Source organism: Achroia grisella, unplaced genomic scaffold (assembly GCF_030625045.1).
Source record: "Achroia grisella isolate CSIRO2021 unplaced genomic scaffold, CSIRO_AGI_Agris_v1 utg512, whole genome shotgun sequence".
Taxonomy (NCBI): Eukaryota; Metazoa; Arthropoda; class Insecta; order Lepidoptera; family Pyralidae; genus Achroia; species Achroia grisella.
The window spans coordinates 3,501,339-3,524,032 of NW_026712906.1; the positions used below are offsets into that span (position 1 = coordinate 3,501,339).

At 35.1% G+C, this 22,694-nt stretch overlaps 1 protein-coding gene across 2 annotated transcripts; it reads left to right on the plus strand.

Moving 5' to 3' along the window:
- Positions 1-308: 308 nt before the first annotated feature.
- On the plus strand, positions 309-20,823 carry LOC131846711 (cyclin-dependent kinase 12). Of its 2 annotated transcripts, none has more exons than XM_059196086.1 (17): positions 309-579; positions 901-1,726; positions 6,250-6,404; positions 7,014-7,140; positions 7,746-7,892; positions 9,632-9,755; positions 10,589-10,720; positions 11,280-11,507; positions 12,571-12,726; positions 13,806-13,923; positions 14,408-14,517; positions 14,981-15,100; positions 15,455-15,682; positions 16,252-16,448; positions 17,116-17,320; positions 17,606-17,874; positions 18,539-20,823. In XM_059196086.1, the coding sequence occupies exons 2-17, from the start codon at positions 954-956 to the stop codon at positions 18,777-18,779; spliced, it is 3,330 nt and encodes a 1,109-aa protein (XP_059052069.1). In that variant the 5' UTR covers positions 309-579; positions 901-953; the 3' UTR covers positions 18,780-20,823. The 2 variants fall into 2 exon arrangements, with proteins under 2 accessions (XP_059052069.1, XP_059052070.1); XM_059196087.1 differs by having other exon boundaries at positions 6,253-6,404.
- The last annotated feature ends 1,871 nt before the right edge of the window (positions 20,824-22,694 follow it).

Genomic DNA, 22,694 nt, shown 5'->3' on the forward strand with positions numbered 1-22,694 from the left:
AATTTCCATTTAAGTAGACATTCAGTAGTTCAAATAAAACATATAGAAAGTTAGATTTGAAAGTACTCTCTAAAATTATTTTTTTAATATTCAATATTTTAAATATTTCTTCTTAGAAAGCCAAATGTTTTTTGGCTAAATTATACTGTTTTTTTAAACCATAAAAAACTGTAATTCATATTTAATAAGCAACAGTAATTTCAAATTTTGATATATTAACATAGAATAATATTTTTTATCGAATGTTAAATATCGATATTTAAATTGCTTTGTATGTAGTAGCAACACTAAACAAATGATGGAAAAAGCAAATGGCTGACTACTAAACGACGTTCTAGAAATCCTAACAAAAAGAATCCGATGTAATTACATGAAATATGCGCTCTTTATGATAATGATTAGCAAAATAAGATTATAAAGGATACAAAGAATTAAAGCATTTATATATTATAGGCAAAAAATCTGCCGAAAAGCTAAAAATTGTAAAACAAAACCTAAACCTAAGCTTGCACAATTCATTATTTTGCAAAGAAAATACTTATCAAGTGTGTGTTGGAGGCACGTCCGTCGATTTGTATGGTAAGTTCTTTATTTATTTCATTACGTAGTTGGTCCTATAACACTATTTGTAGTGGCTTTTGGACATTTTGTTCTGTCAAAAATGCAAGTAGGTAACTATCTAACTATGAAAATTTGTCGTCGTGTGATTTATTTTTAGATATTATTGCAACAAATTTCTATTTTGGTCTTATATTTTTCTAAATCTATAATCTTCCTTGTTTACTTTTCAAATTTATTTTTATAATGTATGCTGTCATAGTTAACGGTACAGTCAGCAAAAAAAGTTTAAATGTCATTGTAATACTACGATTATATTATTGATTTTTTTGTTTATTCTAGTTGATGTAATGTGAAGAGTTCAACTTAGGGCGGTGCACCCCGCCCTCGTGACCATGGATAGGGGCTACGAGAAGCGACACAGTAAGCACCACAAAGAGAAGCATAAGAAGCGCTCTCACAAAAAATACCGAAGCCACAGTGGTAACCATGAACAGTCGTATGCCACAGTGAATTCTGTTAAACCCCTGGTGGAGTATTCCGATGTTAGCTCAGAAGCGCTGTCGGCGCCAGAGGCAGGTGAGATTGAGAGTGAAGCTAGTTCAATAGGCCGACACGTTGCTGATGACTTGGACAGGACGAGGAAGACACATTCAATACGAACATTTGTTGACAATAAAACCATATCAGTGACAACAACAAGTCGTAGAGTAGCAGAGGAGTATGCACTTGCACGTGAATCATCAGCATCGAGGAAAAGACGTACGCTAGATTACGTGGACGGAGATCCTGAATTTGATGAGCACAGGTACAAAAAGAAGAAAGATAAACGAAAGAAGGAGAAGAAGAAGAAGAAAAAGAAGTCTAAGCACCAATCAAGGTCAGCTAGTCTGGAGAGTTTGTCACCGGATGACAATGTACCCACAGAGACCCCAGTCAGGCCTACTACTCCACAGAGGTACCAGGTGGTGCCACCAATATGTGAGTGGGAGAAAGGGTCGTCACCAATACCGAATGGGTCATGTTCACCAGTGTCGCCATCGACGCCGCCGCCGCGGGAGCGCCATGATGTGTCACCGCGACACCATTTGCCTGTACTGCAAGAACTACCAGCCAAACATAGAAATCCGATGCCTTTCTCTCCACATCGGGATAGATCTCCACATAGGTGAGTGTCCAATATTTACTGTATAAATTACAATCCTATTCATATTATTATTAAAGTTTGTTGTTGTTTTGTAATGGAAGGGTGCTTGCACTAATGGTTTACATTGGCAGGGCATCAGTGGAGGATGATAGCATGAACATGAGGTCAGGTCAGTTAGCCCATCGCAATTAATTCACTAGGAATTTATTATGATGGTTTCCAGGGGGAACCGCATGGAGGTTAACCTGGCATGGTACATTGCTAGTAATGGATTCATAAGTCCACGTTACTAACTATCCCTTTCCCCTATTAAAGTATGTTTGTGGATGGATATTTGTGACTCTTTCTACACTTACTGATGTAATATGTTATTTATATTATATAAAATTCTCTTGTAACAATGTTAGTTACCATACTTTTCTGAAATGGTATGACCCATTTTTATTAAATTTTATATGAATGTTCAGTAGATCTGAGAATCGGCTGCTATCTATTATTCACACCCTTTAGTGATAAGGTTTGCACACAACTAAAATTTTTTATTTATTTTAAGAGCATTATTATTTTTTATTTTTTTTTATGTGGCATTGGAAAATACATACAAACCTACATTTTCTCTCTTCTATCGCCAATCTCTATTTGTTAATAATGTTTAAACGGGGTCATAAATTTGGAATGGTGCACCAAATGCATTGGTGTTCTAACGGTATTCACTAACAAATCATTAGTGGACAATGAGACGGTTTTCAAATTAATTGCAAATTAACTCCAATGGTAACTTAGAAGACAATCATTTATCTATTACAAAATATAATTAGATATAATATAAATTAAACATTTCTGATGCAATATAGTTTTAAAAATAAAATTATATTGCATCAGTAATGTTTAAAATTAACTTAATATAATAAGGTACAAAAGCGCCAAGTGCAAGTTAAATATGAGTATTTCTTAAATCATGGTCACCATGGTAATATTGACGCCCTCAATAGTAACACCTTACTTCCGATGATCGCCGATTTGATTCTTGGACGTTACAAATATTTGTGTATTTACAAGCATTATTTATTATGTTTTCTATTTATAGATTACATATGTTTTACAAGAAATTAAGTCATTTTATCAATATTTCTGACGGTTGTTTAGTACTCACAGTACATGTTAGTAACAAACTTTACCTCTTTATAATATTAGACTAGATTTCTTAACATATTAAAGTAATAAACGAACTTACTTTCCCATTTATTATTAGTTACAATTATATAAATAGCGTAACACGAAATAGAACCCAGTAAAGTAAGTATGATAGTTTTTATATACTTGTTTCCTCAAACTCAAAATTATTTATTTATATAAGACCCTTTTGGCATATGCATGTATTTTTATTATTACTATCTTTACCAATATAATGCAACATACCTATGTATATATAACTAGCACACCCGGCCACGCGTTGCTGTGGCTAAGGTTAAATAATATTGCGACTATAAATTGAGATGCATCAATTTGCACAAAATGTACAAATCAAATTTCCAATCGGTTCAGTAGTTTAGGAGTCCATCGTGGACAAACAACGTGACACGTAATTTTTATATATGAAGATTTATAGAACAAGTCTATTGAAATGGGTCGTGGTGCAAGTCACTTAAAAATACTATATACGCTTTATCTTATCTTTTGTTTGTTTGTTAACAAATAACAAGAAAATGTATGTACCAAATGTTACATAGTGTTATAAAGTTTTTATTTAGATTCTATATGCATTAATATCCCATTGAAGTAATTTCCATTAGGGTATTTAATTATTATTATTTGTATATTTCTTATCTTACTAATACTATAAATACGAAAGTTTGTGAGTATGGATGGGTGTTTGTTACTCTTTCACGCAAAAATTACTAAAAGAATTTTGATAAAACTTTACAATAATATAGCTTATACATCAGATGAACACACAGACTCATATTTAAAAATAAATGTAAATTGGGCGACTCGATTTTCTTGTCTTGAGGCTGCTTTCCAAATTAGTGGTAGATAAAAAACGTGCAACTATTCAAAGGAGCTTAAATTTAATTTGATTTGAATATATATTATATCCATTTATGGTTTCGATTCCTCGCATGGTACAAAATTTTTATTTATGAGCATGATTGTTTTTATTTTTTTCCCCTTTTGTATCTTGCAATCGATTGTTTTTATGCGTGATTTTTATATATATTAAGTATGTATTTACAAAAAAAATTATATCACCTAGTATTTTGGAGCCATAACACAAGCTCTACTTAGCTGGGGACTAGATGGCACATATGAATTAACCTGTATTATATATTAAGTATGTATTAACAAAAATATCTATATGTATTTATATCAGTTGTCTAGAACCCATAACTCAAGCTCTGCTTAGTTTAGGACTAGATGGCGCTGTAGTTGTCCTGAGATATTGTTAATATTCTATTCTATAGTAGTGTTGCATATCGTACACTTAATAATAAATTGCATTGACCCAAAAGTACCTACATCACTTGAGGACTGTGGAGAGTATAGAATGGGGTCCTTCCTTAATTGAAAGCCTGCAAGTAATTGACGATGCATCGTCGGACCGTCCATATGTATGCATGTAATAAATATGAAACCGATCGTTGTCTTTACATGGAAGGTACACTTGAAATACTATTACTGACTAGCTGTGGCCGCGGTTTCACCCGCGGAAATTTATAGCCTATATGTCATTCTGATTTATAAGCTATATTACTGTAAAGTTTCATCAAAATCCATTCTGCAGTTTTTGAGTGAAAGAGTAACAAACATCCATCCATACTCACAAATATTCGCGTTTATAATATAATATTATAATAAGGTAATAATAGTCTCAGGAAAATTCACACAGCACCCAAGTTAAGCTAGCTAAAGCTTGTGTTACAAGTACTAGACAAGTAATACAAATATATAGTTTTTTTTCGGTAAATACTTACATAGTATGCATAATAAAACACCCAGAGCAATACAATCATACTCATGAATACAAATGTTTGTACCGTGCGAGGAATCGAACCTGCGACCATCGGAAGTAAGGCGGTGTGCTGAAACCGCTAGACCACCGAGGCCGTCGATTATTATTATGATATTATTAGGAGATTTCATCACCTTGATAATATCATAAATGCGAAAGTCACTCCGTCTGTCGCGCTTTCACGCCAAAACTACTGAACCAATTAAAATGACATTTGGTACACAGGTAGTCTAGACCCTAGGAAAGGACATAGACTACTTTTTTATGCGAAAAAAGGGTTGTAAGGGGCTGAAACGGGAGATGAACGGTTGTATGGATGTATCGTCATTTTTAAAGCTTGATGATGATGATAATCTTGAAACGTAGGCTGTTAATTAAATATAAATAAGTAAGACAATCAAATTTAGGAAAAAAAATACCCTTAAGAATAGTAAGTTTGTATGGAAATTCGTAATTTTTGAGGCTAACATCCAAAATGACGGAATTCCATACCTGGTACTTTTTTCTATAACTTTTTATTTGTAGCTTGAATAATAAAAATGCAATCCAAGGCCCAGTTAGTGTAATATAAACAAAAATAATGATTAATACAATTTTCGTTCTTTTGTATGTACGTTGGTCTAATAATCTCAAAAACGACTTCATGGATTTAAGTACCTTTCTCACTAATAATTTATTATGGTATGCTTAACTTATAATTTAATATCTGTATATACCATTCAGTAAAGAAACTTAAATTTTTGAAGTCAAGTAGATTATAAATTTTGTAGTCGACCGATTTTGGTGATTCATAGTAAATGTTCAACTGTATTGTACAGTAAATTTAATCTGTTCTTTCTGCATTTATATCTTAAAAATATACATATTGACCTTATGTTTCTTTGTTTCTTATGTCTGAAAGTGGATTGTGGTAAATACATTTTTAATATTTTGTTTATCTGTATATATTCAATTTTCTTTTGTTATATATTGTTGACTAGCTTTTGATAATTTAAGATTTTTGTGGCCGCCCATTAATCACACAAAATATCAATATAAAAACCATATTGTATGAAAAAATATAAAACTATCACGTATATATTTGTTGTTTTTCTCTTATTTTTTTTTAACACTGATCATTACATAGTCTAATTAAACTCGCGGTCGCTGTCTGTCTGTTCAAAATCTTTAAAATGAGGTCGCCTATTAACGTAGAGTCGCGCGAGTCGATCGAGTCTTATCGGAAATTTGTTGATGTCTTACTACTGGTATTGAATTAGATACTTCCATACAAATCAAATAAAAAATCATTTACTCATGTGGGACCTTTCACGAACGTCATTTTTTTGTATTCCTATTTTTTCCCTACCGTCCAGTTCAGCATACAGATTCAGTTGAGAACTGGCAAGAAACTCAACTGAATTTATTTTTTTAAAGCCGGTTTTTTTACGATATGTACATAGAAAATCGCATGAACAACTATTGCCAACACAATATTAGCTAGGAAGCTTGATTTATTAAATGCAGACGTTAATTCAATTTCTTGTGTTTAAAGCAGGAGGCGACAGAAGTCTACTACCCCCCATACGCCATCGGTGCCCCCGTACCACGACACGGTCACAATTGACTCCGACAACGATCAGGAATATGAGAGAGTTAGGAGGGATTACTGGCACGACCAGAGGATCCAATCGCCAATAATGGTGCCAGGTACGTAATACTAATTATATTCTCACTAGCTGTGCGCAGCGGTTTCATCTGCTGATTAGTTTAAAAGAAATTTACGTCCCAGCCCCGCTATTACTTGGCTTAATTGTATTTTCACAAGTTACGTACCGCGGTTTTACCTGCCGATTTATTTAAAAGAAATGACGGCAAAACGATTCCGCTATTACTCAGCTTACCTCGACTCCAAAAGGTGGTATAATGTTTAATAGCCATAATTAATAATCCAGGATGAGACATGTTAAGGTGATCCTGATAGGTCAATACACCTTATTGCTAACAGTGGGGTCATTAAAAACCTGTTAGACGTCTTCTAAACCTCCACTGGCCCTTATGGACGCTGGGTACGGTCCTCGAACATGTGCTTATTACCAGTGGTACTGCCGGGGTGAACCACCCTAGCATCGTTCATTTAAGCCTATGGACGAAGCTATAATTTTGCCGCCGGCTGAAGGAATTTAATTTGAAGGGAATTAGTGTCTCTCACCGGGCCGTCTTTGATCATCGCCCTATCGCGAATGACGTGATTCCACGATGGACTGTAAGTCTGAAGTGCGCCTGGACGCAACTTTTAAACGTATGTGAATGAATCAGATTCACCAATCCACGAGACGAGGACGCGAGAGTACAGCCCGCGGCGGTCTCATCGACGCAGCAGCCGCAGTCGCCGACACCGCAGCAGGGACAAGGAACGATACAGGGAAATCCGCGGCTCACACAGGTATGTATCCCACATCGTACACGTAAACAAATTCCAAATTTTTATTTATTTTTGATCCTCCTGATTGTCTAGCGGTTTAGCATGCTACCTTCCGATGGTCGTGGGTTCGTCTAGTCCCACAGCACATCAAGATTAAAGACATATTTGGGGTTTGTGTCGTACCAACATTTAAAAAAGATGATGTAAGATCGGTTTGGCATACCGCCATACTTCCGATTCGAGACATTCAAACAATACCTATGAATGCAAATGTTTGTACCGTGCGAGGAATCGAACCTAATCACATGCTGTGTCGTATTCCCCAGTGCCCCAACAAGTGCCCCAACATTTTTTCCCGCCTATTCTCAATAATATTTATTATCTGTCTCCTTTCTTTAACCGTTTCGTATTTCTTCGTTTATTATTTTATATTTCCAGCTAATTCTTTCCATCTTTCTCTAACACCACATTTCAAAGGCTTCCAGTTTGTCCCTTTACTTTTAAGTCAATGTTCACGTCTCACAGGCATACAGGTCTACTCCCGATGTAGGTCTCGATAAGTAATTTCCGAGAAAACCTATAAGTTAACAAAAATAAGTAAAATATATGTATGTATGTCTGTGTAGATCTCACAGCCGCAGTTCGTTGAAACGCCGCCGGTCGAGCTCGCGGTGTCGTCGCCGCGATTCGAGCGCGTCCCCGCCGCGACATCGCACGCGACATCGCGACGCGCGCGACGAACGCGACTCGCGCGACATGCGCGATCGTCACAGGTAACTATTGTCAAATATATCAGTGGCGTAGTTAGGTAACTTTAGCGCCCTTGGCTCTGGGGCAAATCAAAAGATGGGGCCCCAAGTATAACTTTCGAATTTCTTTCAACTGAGTTCCCATGATTAAAGTCGGGTTGCAATTTGTCATATTTTTCGAGAAATTCTGGTAAGGGTTCGAGGGTCCCCTGAGCTTGAGAGCCCGGAGCACTGCCCCGCCTAGCCCCTAGGTAGCTACGCCACTGATATATATTCCGGGATCTTTAATTCACTACTAGAAATATATAATTGGCGAAAAGCTTAATGCCATGTGATTTTCTCTACCAGCTAGCCATTATCAAGCAAGAAGAGAAAGCGGTTTATGGGCAGTGGTGGGAAAGAATAAATCTATAATTTAAATAAGTCTTCAAAAAGAGTTATATTTTATTTATTAATATTTTTTTCCTTTATATCTTACCATCGGCTCACGAATTAGCAGATTTGTTATGGGAATCTGTTGACGGGAGAGGACTGTACCTCCAGTGAGGAAAATATTTTATTTTACTGTTATTTTTTCTCATTAGTGAATAAAATTCCATACATGACGTCTTTTAAGCCTTCTGTATTTCATTGGCTCACATAATGCTGTTGCAAAGATGCGTATGCGCCTTTATATGATCTCTATATGCTTTTGTTCTGAGTACTACTTCTCTGACAGTTCTCATTTCTGTGTACTAATGCAATTCAGTTATTCTGATGAATAGAGGTGCAGCAGTTATAGTTTTGAGAGCTTTATTCTGAAATCATTGCAAAATCTCTTCATTGGAAGTCTTTGCTGATTCCCATAACTCAAACCACTTGTAAAGCCATAATAAAACCGATCTGGTTGTATGACCTATATGTATTTATTTATGTAACATTATTCACTTACGTAGCTGGGTAGGGACTATATGGGCGGTGGGGTCAGTGCAGCCAGCGATAGTGGTGAGATAAGACTCAATAGAATTAATATCATCTATACATGTAATAAAAATATAATTTATCGCTATCTGTACGTGGAAGAAGAGGAGAAAACTATAATTGGGGGTTTTGATAGACAGCAAAACTATTGTTACAATTTATCTGTTTGTTTGTGAGTTTGTGGGCGCTAAAATCAGAAACTGTACATCGATTTCAATACCTTTTTCTTCACTAATGTATTGTAGTTGTAGTATGCTTAAATAAATTTCGGTTTGTTTACCTCTAATCATTTCGCAAACAAAGCATTGATATTTATTGAGGTATCGATCTTTTGGCAGTCTTTTAACCGCCATGATCATGGGTAAATTAATCATAATATCAAAGGAATATGGATATAAAAAAAATATATTAAAAAATACATATTCTGCCAGCCAGTGGCACAAATTCAACATCAACATCATTCAATACATCCGCCTTCGCTTAGGTGTAATTATTATAAGGACATTATATCTTTTTTAATAAAATACGACCAATGGCCGTCAAAACTTAAAAATTATGTGCCAATTGATTCTGAGTTCACTTTGATTGACGGTCTGATGGAAGCATCAATATTATACGATAATTATTTTGAGAGACGGGCATAGGCTCGCCTATTACCACGCTGACGATACCTCTGACCGTCCCATTTCACCTAATAGTCGTAAACATATACTTTAAATTAATTGTGTCCGTTTTAAAAAAGAGTGAATCCCTACATCATCACATATACATATGTTAAATAATGTCACGTCTTATTTCTGCAGGAGTAGGCACGAATCTCCAAGCCCGCCAACAACGATGTTACAACGGAAGATAGATTTCAAAGAGAAAATCAGCGACACAAGTCTGTTTGCTGAACTGGTGAAAGACAAACATAAAAGAGCTAAGGTACCTTTACCATAGTAATAAGAACTAACGTAAAAAGACTATTTTTTAGTTCAACCTATTTGAGCCGGTAAGCATTCTGCTTAGTAAGCTGTTTTGTATTATGCAATCAGACAGTCCAATTGCAGGATGACATCTTAGCCCTTCGGAATGGCAACGTAACAGTGCTATCACGTGAGTCACATGATAACGTGATGTTCGTAGTGCTGTTCATGTATATAGGCGACGATTACCGCTTACCGTCAGGTGGTGGCAGACAAGCTGAGGTAGTTTGTTTGCAATTCCATTAAAAAAAGTAATGGTATACGATATTACCTCTGAACTGGAATTTATAGATTACACCCTAATAGAAACTGAATCTATGGCAGGGATGAGAAACACGCGGCCCGTTAAATATATTTATGCGGCCCGACAATAAAATCTGAAATTTAATTTATTTTAATCTTAATTATTATATTGCTGAAATATTAATTATAGTAAAACAGTAGTACATACTAAACCGAAACAATTTTTTTCTGATGAGTTACATTTACCAGCGACTTGTTCACACATGCAATACGGACGCGCCGCGTCTGTGCCAATTTTTATATTTCATTAAAATTATATAATGTATAAGAAATCTTTACTCTTACTTTAATTGTATTTTTTATATTCTAATGTTTATTATAAAGAAAGTTTTGTAAATTATTATTAAGCGTTATTTCATGTGAGGCCCGCCAAAAAAATTGTAAAATTTTAATTGGCCCGTTGATGAAAAAGGTTGCTCATCCCTGATCTATGATATTCATTCGGCTCACCGATGGTGTCATAACTATATAATCTTATTATATTTATAGAAGCTACAAGAGATCCTGAACCAGAAAGAGGAGGAGTCACTAGGTGCTATTTCCACAAGTACATCAATCAATAACCCCGAGGTGCTTACTATTGATGAACTCTCCAACGCCACAGCCGACAGTTCTACGCAGGTCAGTACCATCTACTTAGTATTAGGTATTTTGATGGTGTAGTGATTGAATTCAGTATCGTGTTTGGTTCGATCTTCACACAATACTAATTTAGTCATTAATTAGTAGATAGTAAATTAGTCATTATTAACACTTGAAGGCTGTGTGTAAACTGGATATGTTTAATAGTTCCAATAAAAGATTATTATATCTTTATAAACAAAAATTACTTGTCACGTTGTTTGTCCGCGATGTACTCCTAAATTACTAAATCGATTGCAAATTTGATTTGCACATTGTATGCAATTTGATCCAACTTGAAAGATAGCATAGCTTACATCTCAATTTATTTTAAATTACAGTCTCAATATTATTTTATTAAAGAACCTTATCCACAGAAACGCTTGGCCGGGTCTGATAGTTAAATACTAAAATACTATATTATATAAAAGTGTTTGTTAAAAAATAAAGTTAAATTCATGATCAACAGACATAATCTATTATTATTCCTTATACGCATATTAAGTTCCCGTAACTTGATCACGGCTAATTAACAATAGTTTTAATTTAATTATATTAGGCGTCAAGAGAGAACGGCGATAACAAAGAAGGCCAGGACGTGGTCGATATCCCGATGCCGATGCAGCACGAACCTGAGGGGACTCCGCAACCAAACCAACAGATACAACCTCCACTGCAACCTCTGCAACCGTTGCAACCATTGCAACCACCACCAGACTTCGACTGCATGGCTGCCGAGCCACTGCCTAACGCCAACGGAGACACAAGCAGCACCAACGGAGCTGAGGTGAGATCAGTTATATTGTTGACGGCCTCAGTGGTCTAGCGGTTTAGCACACCGCCTTACTTCCGATGGTCGCGGGTTCGATTCCTCGCACGGTGCACACATTTGTATTTATTAGTATGATTGTTTGTATCGGTCTAGCTGTTTTCTGCGTATATTATGTTTGTATTTACAAAAAAAATCCCAAGGTACATCCTAATGTTATATATACATTTATATCAGTTGTCTAGTTGTCTACCCATAACACAAGCTCTGCTTACTGTGGGATTAGATGGTGGTGTGTTAATCGTCCAGAGATATTTATTTATTGTTAACCGGTTCTTAACACGTATAATTTTATAGTGAATAAAGGTTTTTACCTCTCTCGACGTTCTGACTACATTACACTAGCCGTGGTCTCGAGCTGTCATAAAAATAACTAGGGTGTTATTACTGACATTCTTTGTAGTTTTATATTATTGTACCGGATGATTCTGTTTGTTCTTCAGAAATTAAAGTTTACATGAAAGCGATGCAATTTCTATTAAAACAAAAATTAAATGTTACATTTTTACATGTGTTAGGTACAAAAGTTTATTTCATTGACCCTCCTCGAAATAAACAGAATGATTGTTGTAGTAGTTGTAATAATTAGTGGTTGCCCAGTGGTCAAAAATTCGACCATAATTAATTTAACATTCAGTATGCCTTAATACATCACATTAAAGGCAATAATAGTATATTCTTAATTTGACCACAGACTTTATTAAATAAACAAAAGAGTTCATATGCATGTGTGTGAAATACGTGGTAGTGTATGTATTATTTTTTGTACTGATTTTATTCTTTGTGCCTAATATTTAAAAATATTTGCATTTTGGGCACTTTTATATATGCTAAAGTGTGCGAAATATCATACTCCTCTGTTCACGCAACGTTCGTAAAACTGGTACATTTTTGCTTTACATATTAATATATAGATGACCAAGCGAAGTCACATTTATCCTACTGGTGGGCTACTATTATCTAATTCTATTATTATGTACTTGATGTGTTCCGGAAATAAGAAAAGAAACATGTGTGGTAGGTGCCGGAGACGGTGCCGGGAGCAGGTGGTCCTCAGCCGCCGCCGCTGCCGAGGGTGGGCGGCAGCGTGGTGGAGGACGTGTACCTCAACTCGCAGCAGCCCGCGCCGCCCAAGCACCGCAGTCTCACCAAGCTGCCCATGCCGCCCAACACACAGGTACCACCACAATACATCCTTTCACCGAGACTCAGCGCCATCATGAAGCTCGTTTCGTCATCAAAAACATCTGTTAAACCATATTTGCTGAGCGAGGCCTATAACTCACTAAACAATAATAATAATATATTTATTTTTCTCCACAAAAACATACATAATATAAAGTGCTGCAGAACCTTTGAGGCATGTAAAATTCTATGCTAAAATACAGACTTGTGGAGAACTGGTGCCTGTGCTAGGTATCCAAAGAATCTGTCACTAAACAATTACTTGAATGATGAGCGTGCATGGCAATAGTTGTTCATGCACGCGTTTATTAATATTAGGCATAGACACCTATATAAATATATGTAGATTGTAAATACATTGGCTTTAAAAAAAAAATGTTTTTTTTTGCCAGTTATTCTCAATTGGATCTATATAGTGAACTGGATGGTAGGGAAAAAATTATAATATAAGAACATTTGACATTCATAAGCGGCTAAAATGGTTATATGAGTAAATTAATTTTGAATATAAAAATTCGTTCCAGACTTCATCAAAGCTGAAGACTGGCTTTGATGTAGTCAATTATTGATCCATTGAGTCCTTTAGTCCCGTATTAGTCCGATGGATTACGATTTGTGGTCAGTTTTAGAGATTATGGCTTGCTCTAAACCCCATTAGCAGGGAAGAGTTTGCCCATGGAATGACTATGTGCTTCTGTTTATAACTGACCACAACATTTCAAAGAACAGTTTTCCAGCCAATGGAGATCATTTCGAATAAGCTATATATTTTTCATGTTTTATATTAATTTTTAAAGTAACACACATTTAGTAATAAATTTTATCAACATCTGATATACAAAAAAATATGATTTTTCCTTGTAACAATACGCATGGCAAGACTTGGTATGTACATACTAGTTAAACTTGATAAATTCTGATACTAACCAAACCGAATGGCAAACTGAAAATTTAGTTTTATCGTGATAAACGATCCTTAATATTTTTAGTTTAATTGTTAATGTTTGGGTGATAGAATTTTAGCCGAGTCAGGTAGTATACATTGTTTTAGAATAGTAATATATATTGCAGGTGGAAGATCTAAAAACATTAGCGAACGACAGTCCATTAAGCACGCCATCACCAAGTCCCGTGAAGAAACCTGACAAGCCCAAGAGGACGGGCATTATGAACTTACCAATGCCGCCCGGTAATTGTCTCTATTACTCTTACTAATATTATAAACGCGAAAGATTGTGAGTAGAAAGAAGAAAGAAAGAAAAATATTTTATTCAATGCAATGTAAAAAATACAATATAAATAACAAACGAAAAAAAAGAGCAAATAAAATGTACATATAAGTATATAGAGTATGGATGGATGTTTGTTACTCTGTCACGCAAAAACTACTGATCGGATTTTGGTGAAACTTTACAGTAATATAGCTTATATACATCAGAACATACAGGTTATAAATTTCACGAGAGTGAAACCGCAGGCACAGCTAGTAATATCATAAAACATAAAAAAAACAAGCTAAAAAGAACTGAGTGCAAAAATAAATACATTATCAGTTGATATTAGTTGATAATGTAGTCTGTATTATTGAATGTGGTGTGTCTCTGGAAATATTTTAAATTACTATAGTGAATATAAGTTTATACATGTTTGAGTAGCATTTGGTAAATTCTCAGTGATCCCCGGCTCCGAGGAGTTGTCAGGAGAGGAGTTGGAGGCTGTGACGCCACCACACTCTCACGCATACTCCCACGTCTTCAGCGGAAGGAAACCTCCACAGCACAATGTATGTATATAAAGTCAATCAAGCTCAGTTTTTGTTATACATAACAATGGAAACAAGATTGAAGAGCAGACAAAGACAGTTAATTTTGTTTCATACTAATTATAGATTATACGTTATTTAAATGTCCGAAATCAAAATAAAAAAAAAACAAAATAATTATAAACAAAAATTACTTAAATGGCTATTGATGTTCATCACTTAATTACATAGGCTATGTAGAATTACGTAAAAATGAAATTACTTAAGTGTTTAAAAACTCACGGTATCCAGTAAAAAAAAAAAATAAAAAATAATGACGGCAAGAAGTAAATAATGGCAACGATTTAGATCAAATCGTTACTAAGAAATATAATCTTGTTTAAGGTAGGTTTGGAGGCGGAAAGGGTAGGGTTTTGGACTGCCAAAACCCTACCACTGGGCCACTAATTAAGAATATACGTAAGTTTAATCGTTTTAATTCCAGACGGGAACAAAGCTAAAGAGGCCGCGGATACTAAAGCGGCGCGGTTCCAAAGTAGTTCCCGTAGCAACGCCCACACACCATGCCAAGGACTGGGGCGAGAAGTGTGTCGACGGCTTCCAGGTTCTATATCTCACTATCCATTATAATTTTTTACACACAAAAAAACCACACATTTTTTTTTAGCCTGCTTCATGATCATCTTGTCATCCGCAACTGATGCCTCGCCGGCGTAAGCAGTTACCGCAGGCGGAAGTTCCTTCCCCATACACGTAATACTCCCAAAGTTTTGGAACGCTACATTTCAGGAAGGCCCATAGAACCGGCACTTGGACAAACGATCCTACCAATTATGAAGCATATCAATACCAATACCAAAACCAATACCAAAACCAATAATTTCACTGTAGGCCACTATGCAAATTACGGGCTAAATTATATGGCGACTTTATCGTCAATTTATGTTTGTAACTGCAGGTAATAACCCAAATTGGCGAAGGTACCTACGGCCAAGTGTACAAAGCACGAGATAAGAATACCAACCAATTAGTGGCGCTGAAGAAGGTCCGATTGGAGAACGAGAAGGAAGGCTTCCCTATCACGGCTGTGAGAGAGATCAAGATTCTAAGACAACTCAACCACAAAAATATAGTCAATTTAAGAGAGATTGTCACGGATAAGCAGGACGCTATGGACTTTAGAAAGGTTAGTTTTGGTATTGATCAAGTAGAGTAAATTGCTATAAACAGAATATATTTGTATCTTAAATGTTATGTAATCTGACCTGGATCTATTTCTTTCCTTAGTTATTTGTATCGTATTATTCGGTATCGCGTTTGATGTGAATAATTGTATCTATGTAATTTAACTGCCTATTTAACCTATAAATACGGAATTTAGGCAAGATGTTTGGCAAATGAAAATTATTATAATGATTTTTTTTATGGGGGAAATGTCCTGATGACTGCCAATGATGAAATTGACCCCTAGGATTGTCCCGACAATTAACACAACTTCATTTGGTTCTATGCTAAACTTGTGTTTTGGGTTCTAGACAACTGATACAAATACATAGATTATTAAAATTTTTGTAAATGTAGATATAAAACCCCCAGATCAGTATTTAAATTTAGAAACGATTTTGTTTTTAATGAAAACCATTAGGTAAGACTAGTTTAAAAAAGAAAGGCGTGCTGTGCGCATCTTTCATCATCATCATAGTTTCTAATAAAATACTAATTTCATACTGATGTATTAAATTTTCTCATTTTTAGGATAAAGGCTCTTTCTACCTGGTATTTGAATATATGGACCACGATCTCATGGGCCTCCTGGAGTCGAAGATGGTGGACTTCACGGAGTCACACAACGCGTCCATAATGCGGCAGCTACTCGACGGGCTCGCGTACTGTCACAAGAAGAACTTCCTACACAGAGACATAAAGTGCAGTAATATACTGATGAACAACAAGTGAGTACATATTAAAGTAAAAAATAGGCTTAGAATACTCTAGACAGTAGGGAAAACATGTTAATACAAAAAATAATAATTTCATAGGCGGCTAAAATGTTCTACATGAATAAATGATTTTTAATTTGACTTATATTGGCGCCTACTCAGCTTTCTTTTATGGCTGCTGTTGACGGTCATGGAAGTTTAGCGGTTTATTACACCATCCTACAACCATTCCGTCGCAGGTTCGATTTCCTACACGAAACAAACATTTGTATTCAAGAGAATAACATCACCTAACAATATGATTGTTTGTATCGGCCTAAGTGTTGATTTCTCTTTTCTTTTCTTTCGTTTTTCCTTTTTTACTACTTAATGGAGTTATATTATTTTGTTGTCGATTCTCGTTGCGGTTTGATCGCTGAACAGTGAACACTAGGCTTCCGAAATACCCGATCTCTATTTAAAACCTGATGATGTCTCGTTCACAGGTGAAACACGTGTAATATGGGTGTAGACTAAATAACGGTCGGAATATGATCACTAATAATCGTAACGAAAGTGAAGTATCCGCACTAATATTTGCGATCATACAAATTGTAACGGAATTAAAAAAAAAATCCATTAAGTAGTGAAATTATACGTGTTTCTTTTCTTTTATTTCTAATGAAATTGTTTATTTTAGGGGCGAGGTGAAGCTGGGCGACTTCGGGCTGGCGCGGCTGTGGTCGGCCGAGGACCGGCAGCGTCCGTACACCAACAAGGTCATCACGCTGTGGTACCGCCCGCCCGAGCTGCTGCTGGGCGAGGAGCGCTACGGGCCCGCCGTCGACGTCTGGTCCATGGGTTGCATCCTCGGGGAGCTGTTTCTTAAACATCCGCTGTTCCAGGTCAGCTTCATCTATTGAGCTTCTCCATTGCTCAAACTTCTTTACTTATTTTGAATAACTATACTAGGTTAGCACTTTCAGACCTGATGATAGGAGCTTAAAATATTATTTATAATACTTTTAAATACAGTATTAAACTTAATTATATACAAAGTCAGCAAAGGTGGACTCTTCTCTAAAAGAGATCACTTCCAGTCAACCCAAATGCAGATAGATACCTAAAAACCCATAACACACAAAGGTCTTGCAATAACGTAATAAGTAAATGATTTAATTGTATCGCAGGCGAGCATCGAGATGATGCAGTTGGAGATGATATCCCGCGTGTGCGGCACTCCAGTACCGGGAGTGTGGCCGGGTGTTGTTCGCCTTCCGTTATGGCATACGCTTCGCCCGAAGCGCTACCACAAGCGTTGCCTTCGCGATCAGTTCGCCTTCATGCCTGCGCCGGCGTTGCATCTACTCGATCGTATGCTGGAATTAGACCCCGAACGGAGGATCACAGCCGACGATGCCCTCAAGAGTGCATGGCTCAAGAATGTCGTGCCCGACCAGTGAGTAACTTTCATATTTTAATTTCACAAAATAACTAACAATACAATGTTTTAAAATGGAGTTTGACGTTTTGCATGTAAACCACTGTTAACATATTATGAACGGGACAGGTAGTCGTTCTGCATTTTGCCATTTAAAAGCGAGGAAGATATTAGTATAAGATATTAGATAGTACCCGTTTAAAATAAGTAATTTTAAGTGACACAAGGGAAAAATATATATACATATATATATTTATTAAGACGGGTACAAATACCTGCCCTGCTCATAATGTGTTAAACCAGGGCCATGTGGAGGTCTCTTTAGACCATAGACAGTCACAGTTTAGAGATAAATTTCGTTTTGTAATAATGAATACTTTGGTCAATTGTTTATTACTAATGCTAAACAAGCTTTATCTTTTTGTAATAAGACAGTACCTGTTATTCTGATGTTATAAGCTATATTATTGTAAAGTGTAGTTTTTACATGAAACAGTAACAAACCTACATATATCTCTATCCCTTCATCTTCATGAAGTGTGTGAGAGTCATCCACACTCACACTTCCGCGTTTACAAAATTTATAAAAAGAATGGTAGACAAGCTGCCAGCAAAATTATAATATATATATATATCTATAGATAGATAGATGTTTTGATATTTAATACTAATATTACACTAGGATGCCACCACCTGAGTTGCCGACGTGGCAGGACTGCCACGAGCTCTGGTCGAAGCAGCGTCGGCGGCAGCAGCGCGAACAACAAGATCAGCAAGGGAAACCCAAACCGTACTTTGATAACCCCGAGAAGGACCCCAACTTTAAACCCAACGACCAAGAGTTCAAAAGTGAACCGTACAAAGCGGAAAGTGGTTTCAAACCCACGGAACCCAATCCAGAGACTGTGGGACAAGTGAAATAGTATATGCATTATTATTATGGGTACTATAAGTGATGGTGACATTCTAATGGTGCTACAGTGTTAGACCAATTGACTTTGTGATTATATATTTATAGGTGATGGGTGATCTGTTGTAGAAACTGGTGATAATGGATTGTGAGTTTAATTCTTATAATTTTTATTACATCACACGTCTAAGTTCCTAAGACTAGTTACAATTAGTCAAACGAGGTTAATTTGAATTCTAGATTAAACCTTAGTCAAAAACTTGAGGAATAGAAAATTATATAGTTCAAGCATAATTCATTATTGAAACTCATAGTAAACCACATTAGCTTGTATTAAAAAGTTAAAAGTCATCACCAGTTTCTACTGAGTTATAAATAGTTAAATGACGGGGCCATATTGGCCTCAACGGTAATGCTTCCGTGTTTAAATGCCAATTAAATTGGTCACAAGTGTAAATAATACGATTTACAGAAACATTAATATAGGCGTTGATCGTAAGCTCAGTTATATCACAAGGTATTTTGAATATAGCGTTTTCTTTACACTGTCGGCCAATCTGATTGGGTAGTAGTCTCGGCGTTTGTATGAACGCGTACCAAAATTATATATTGATAACCAAAGTGTCTCATAGCGCTAGTTTACTGCGAACCATTGCAGAATAAATTGTATAGATACGTATGAAGTTGTAAATATTTAAATGTAGTCTTAATTCGCAATAAGAACAATACTGTTTCCTTTTATTTTTATAGTGAACTGACTTGTCTATTATGTTAAATGTCTATGTTATAGATGCGTAATAAGTGAATGTTATTATAGTGGAGTTGATATATTTTGGTGGCGTTTGGGAGTAATGGGAGAGTTTCATAGACGCATTTCGTTTCCTTTAATTATTATTTCGGCATTTTATTATCTCGTTAACAAATGCAATCATGAACTTTATATATGTAGATCTAGTCCATGTATTACAATTAAAGACATATCTGACAATACATTTTTAATTTCGGCTGTGGTATTGATAAAAAACACTCAGGTCTTCACCGGCAAGTCCAGGATGATAAATATGTATGCTAAAATGTACCTATTAGCAGTAAAGACATAAATAAACGACAGGCAACATTTGTACGTGTTTGACGTGAGAATGGACATACTTTAAAACCATAAAAGTAGGGAATGTCTATTCTCATCGCCGACACGAGAATAACGAATAATTAAGATAAGATGGAAGGAGGTAAGAAAGTAAAACACAGTGGTAAATAAAGACACTCAATTATTTATAACATTCAAAAGTTATCGCATTTAGAAAATGAATAAAATAATGATAAATATCATGTGTAGTTATTATATGTAAGTATATAGGCAAAACCCTTATAAAATCGGCGACAAGCAATATATTTTGGTAAATTTCATAACGTAAATAAGATTATTTTGCATTTACTGCTGGAAATTCTTTATTGAAACGTAATTAAAATGAGATTTATTCGATTATAGATGTAATAAAATGTAATTGTTTTGGCAACTTTAAATGACAAAATTTTACTTGTGGTGTCATGATATGGCAGTAACATTGCGGGATAGGATCGCATAACACCTTAGACCTATATAATATCGTCGCATGAGGATTATCACGGTCGTCACAAATTGATATTGTGATGTCCATGTTACGATTATTGTATAAGTATTGCGATTTTATGGGTTGACAACTCATTGTTGATTCCTCTAATCATTCCTTTCATGTATAAAATAATTAATTTAGAAGCCTGTCTCCTTGTTGAAGCTCTAAAAAGTCACATGGTAAAGTTTTGTGATTGCACATGTTAACTGCAACCGGAATTGATTTACTTTTGATTTGTTATATGTTTAGTTTGAAGTTAACTATGACATCACAGTTAGCGATCTCTAGGTTTTGTCTGTTTCTAAGAAAAAGAACTAGTAGAATCATGGTCATAATAGCAACTGAACTAAACATTTGTTATACTTGTACTTTGGAGTTTAGTAGTGAGTTAGAACAGATCAGGTATATATTTGTTCTTTCGGAAATTGTTGTTCGTTTCGTTCGAGTCTTCGATGCTTTTTTCTATAATTATATTACAAGGAAATTATAGTATAAAAGTGTTGTTGGAATATGTTTTGTCTTGTGTGGTTAAGATTTGCAAATCCTACATGTCATATAACGGGAATTATTTACATTTCGTGTATATACAAAGAGAAAGCACAAAAGTATTGAAACTAGTGACAACCTTCGAAATTTGGAATTGGCATTTGTATATTTCATCTCTTCTAACTTTTAGTAAACTACATAAGTCGAGATGTGACAAATATATAGAAATTAAAAGCTATTTTAACCAGAGTGGGTGCCTTGGTGTTTGTTTGTGTAGTGTGGTACACAAGTTCAATATTCACAACAAGCAAAGTTTCAAATTATAGCAACGAATATTCTCATTTTTAAGTAATGCGCAAATGTTGGTATTAAGTTATCCATAGAGAAATGTACTATATATCTGTTGTTGCCTTTTTAAAAAATGTTCAATATATCTTAGTTAAAATAATCCCTTAGTTATATATATATGTATATATACTATTTCGTGAATTCATATGTTACTAGTAAAAATTCCTCTTTCACTAGCGGGAAAATGACAAAGAATGCTAAATGTTAACATTTCTATATACGTTACCATACGTAAGAAGAAACGAGACGTCAGACATGCTATCTCAATTGTTCAGTCGTGTTACAAAAATTATGGAGGAGAGAATGAAACGTCGTATGGAGATTTTACATTTTTAAATTAATACTGGATCGTAGCTAGATAAATTTATAAAGTTATTGATGCATTTTAAATATCAATAAGTTTTACACCATTTTGTTACGCTGGCGGGGTACCATAAGAGGATGAGAATAAAGTCAGGGTAGTTATCCAATCGTGTAGCCCTTTAAGACTATAGTGAGATAAATTTTTGTTTCTATTCATACTTCCTGTGTTAACGACATCGAAATTACTTGCAAAGGGACCCATATCTAACCCACAGCTATCGCTAGTTACCAAAACAAAAATTGTAAAAATTTGTTTTCATATATTTGGTAATGTAATCCCCCCTTTTTACAAAGACATCGATGACTCAAGTTGGCATTTACAAAGTGTACAGTGAATATGTAATATGTATATTTGTAAGTACGTAGCGTCAGCAATGCATAGCGTGAATTTCTAGTTGTACAATGTAAGTAATATATCATCATGTTATACTATTTCACAAATGTTTAAATAACGAATCCATAATGTACATTACACTATAATTATTTTTTTATAATACTGTAAATACATGGGTTTGTGAGTCGATTACTCTGTCTAAGGTATTTTAAGTTTCTTTTTTTCTTAATTTAACTAGCCCTATTCCATTTTTAAATAATATATTGTAACATAGCTAGGGATGTGAAGCATAAAATCGATGGTTTTTTAGGCCGTCGGTGAAAGTATAATTATTTTAATCGATTTTGTGGAATAATAAACTTGATTTATTATTTATTAAGTTATATAATCGTTTATTTCCATAATCAACTGTTTCCACATCCCTAATTAATAATGTTACGTTACATCTTCCATGGGATACGTGATTTTATGAATTGTCCACTAGTGATCGAGCATTTGTAATTACGCGTGGCCAATTATTGTTGTAGGCAGCGAAACGATATTTGTTTTCTTTTTTTTTTTCAGATTTTAGTAATGTATAATTTGTTATTTTTTTTAATGTACATATAAAATTAAATTAATGACGCTGTGACAACTCGTGAAGTAAAACTTCATGTATTTTATCTTTATTTATCTTTAGAATATTGAATAGAACTTTCTAGAATGTAAGAATTGGCATACAAACGTTTATTTAGACAGTTTCGCTCCCTACAGCATGTAAGGTCATACATGTATATATTACACG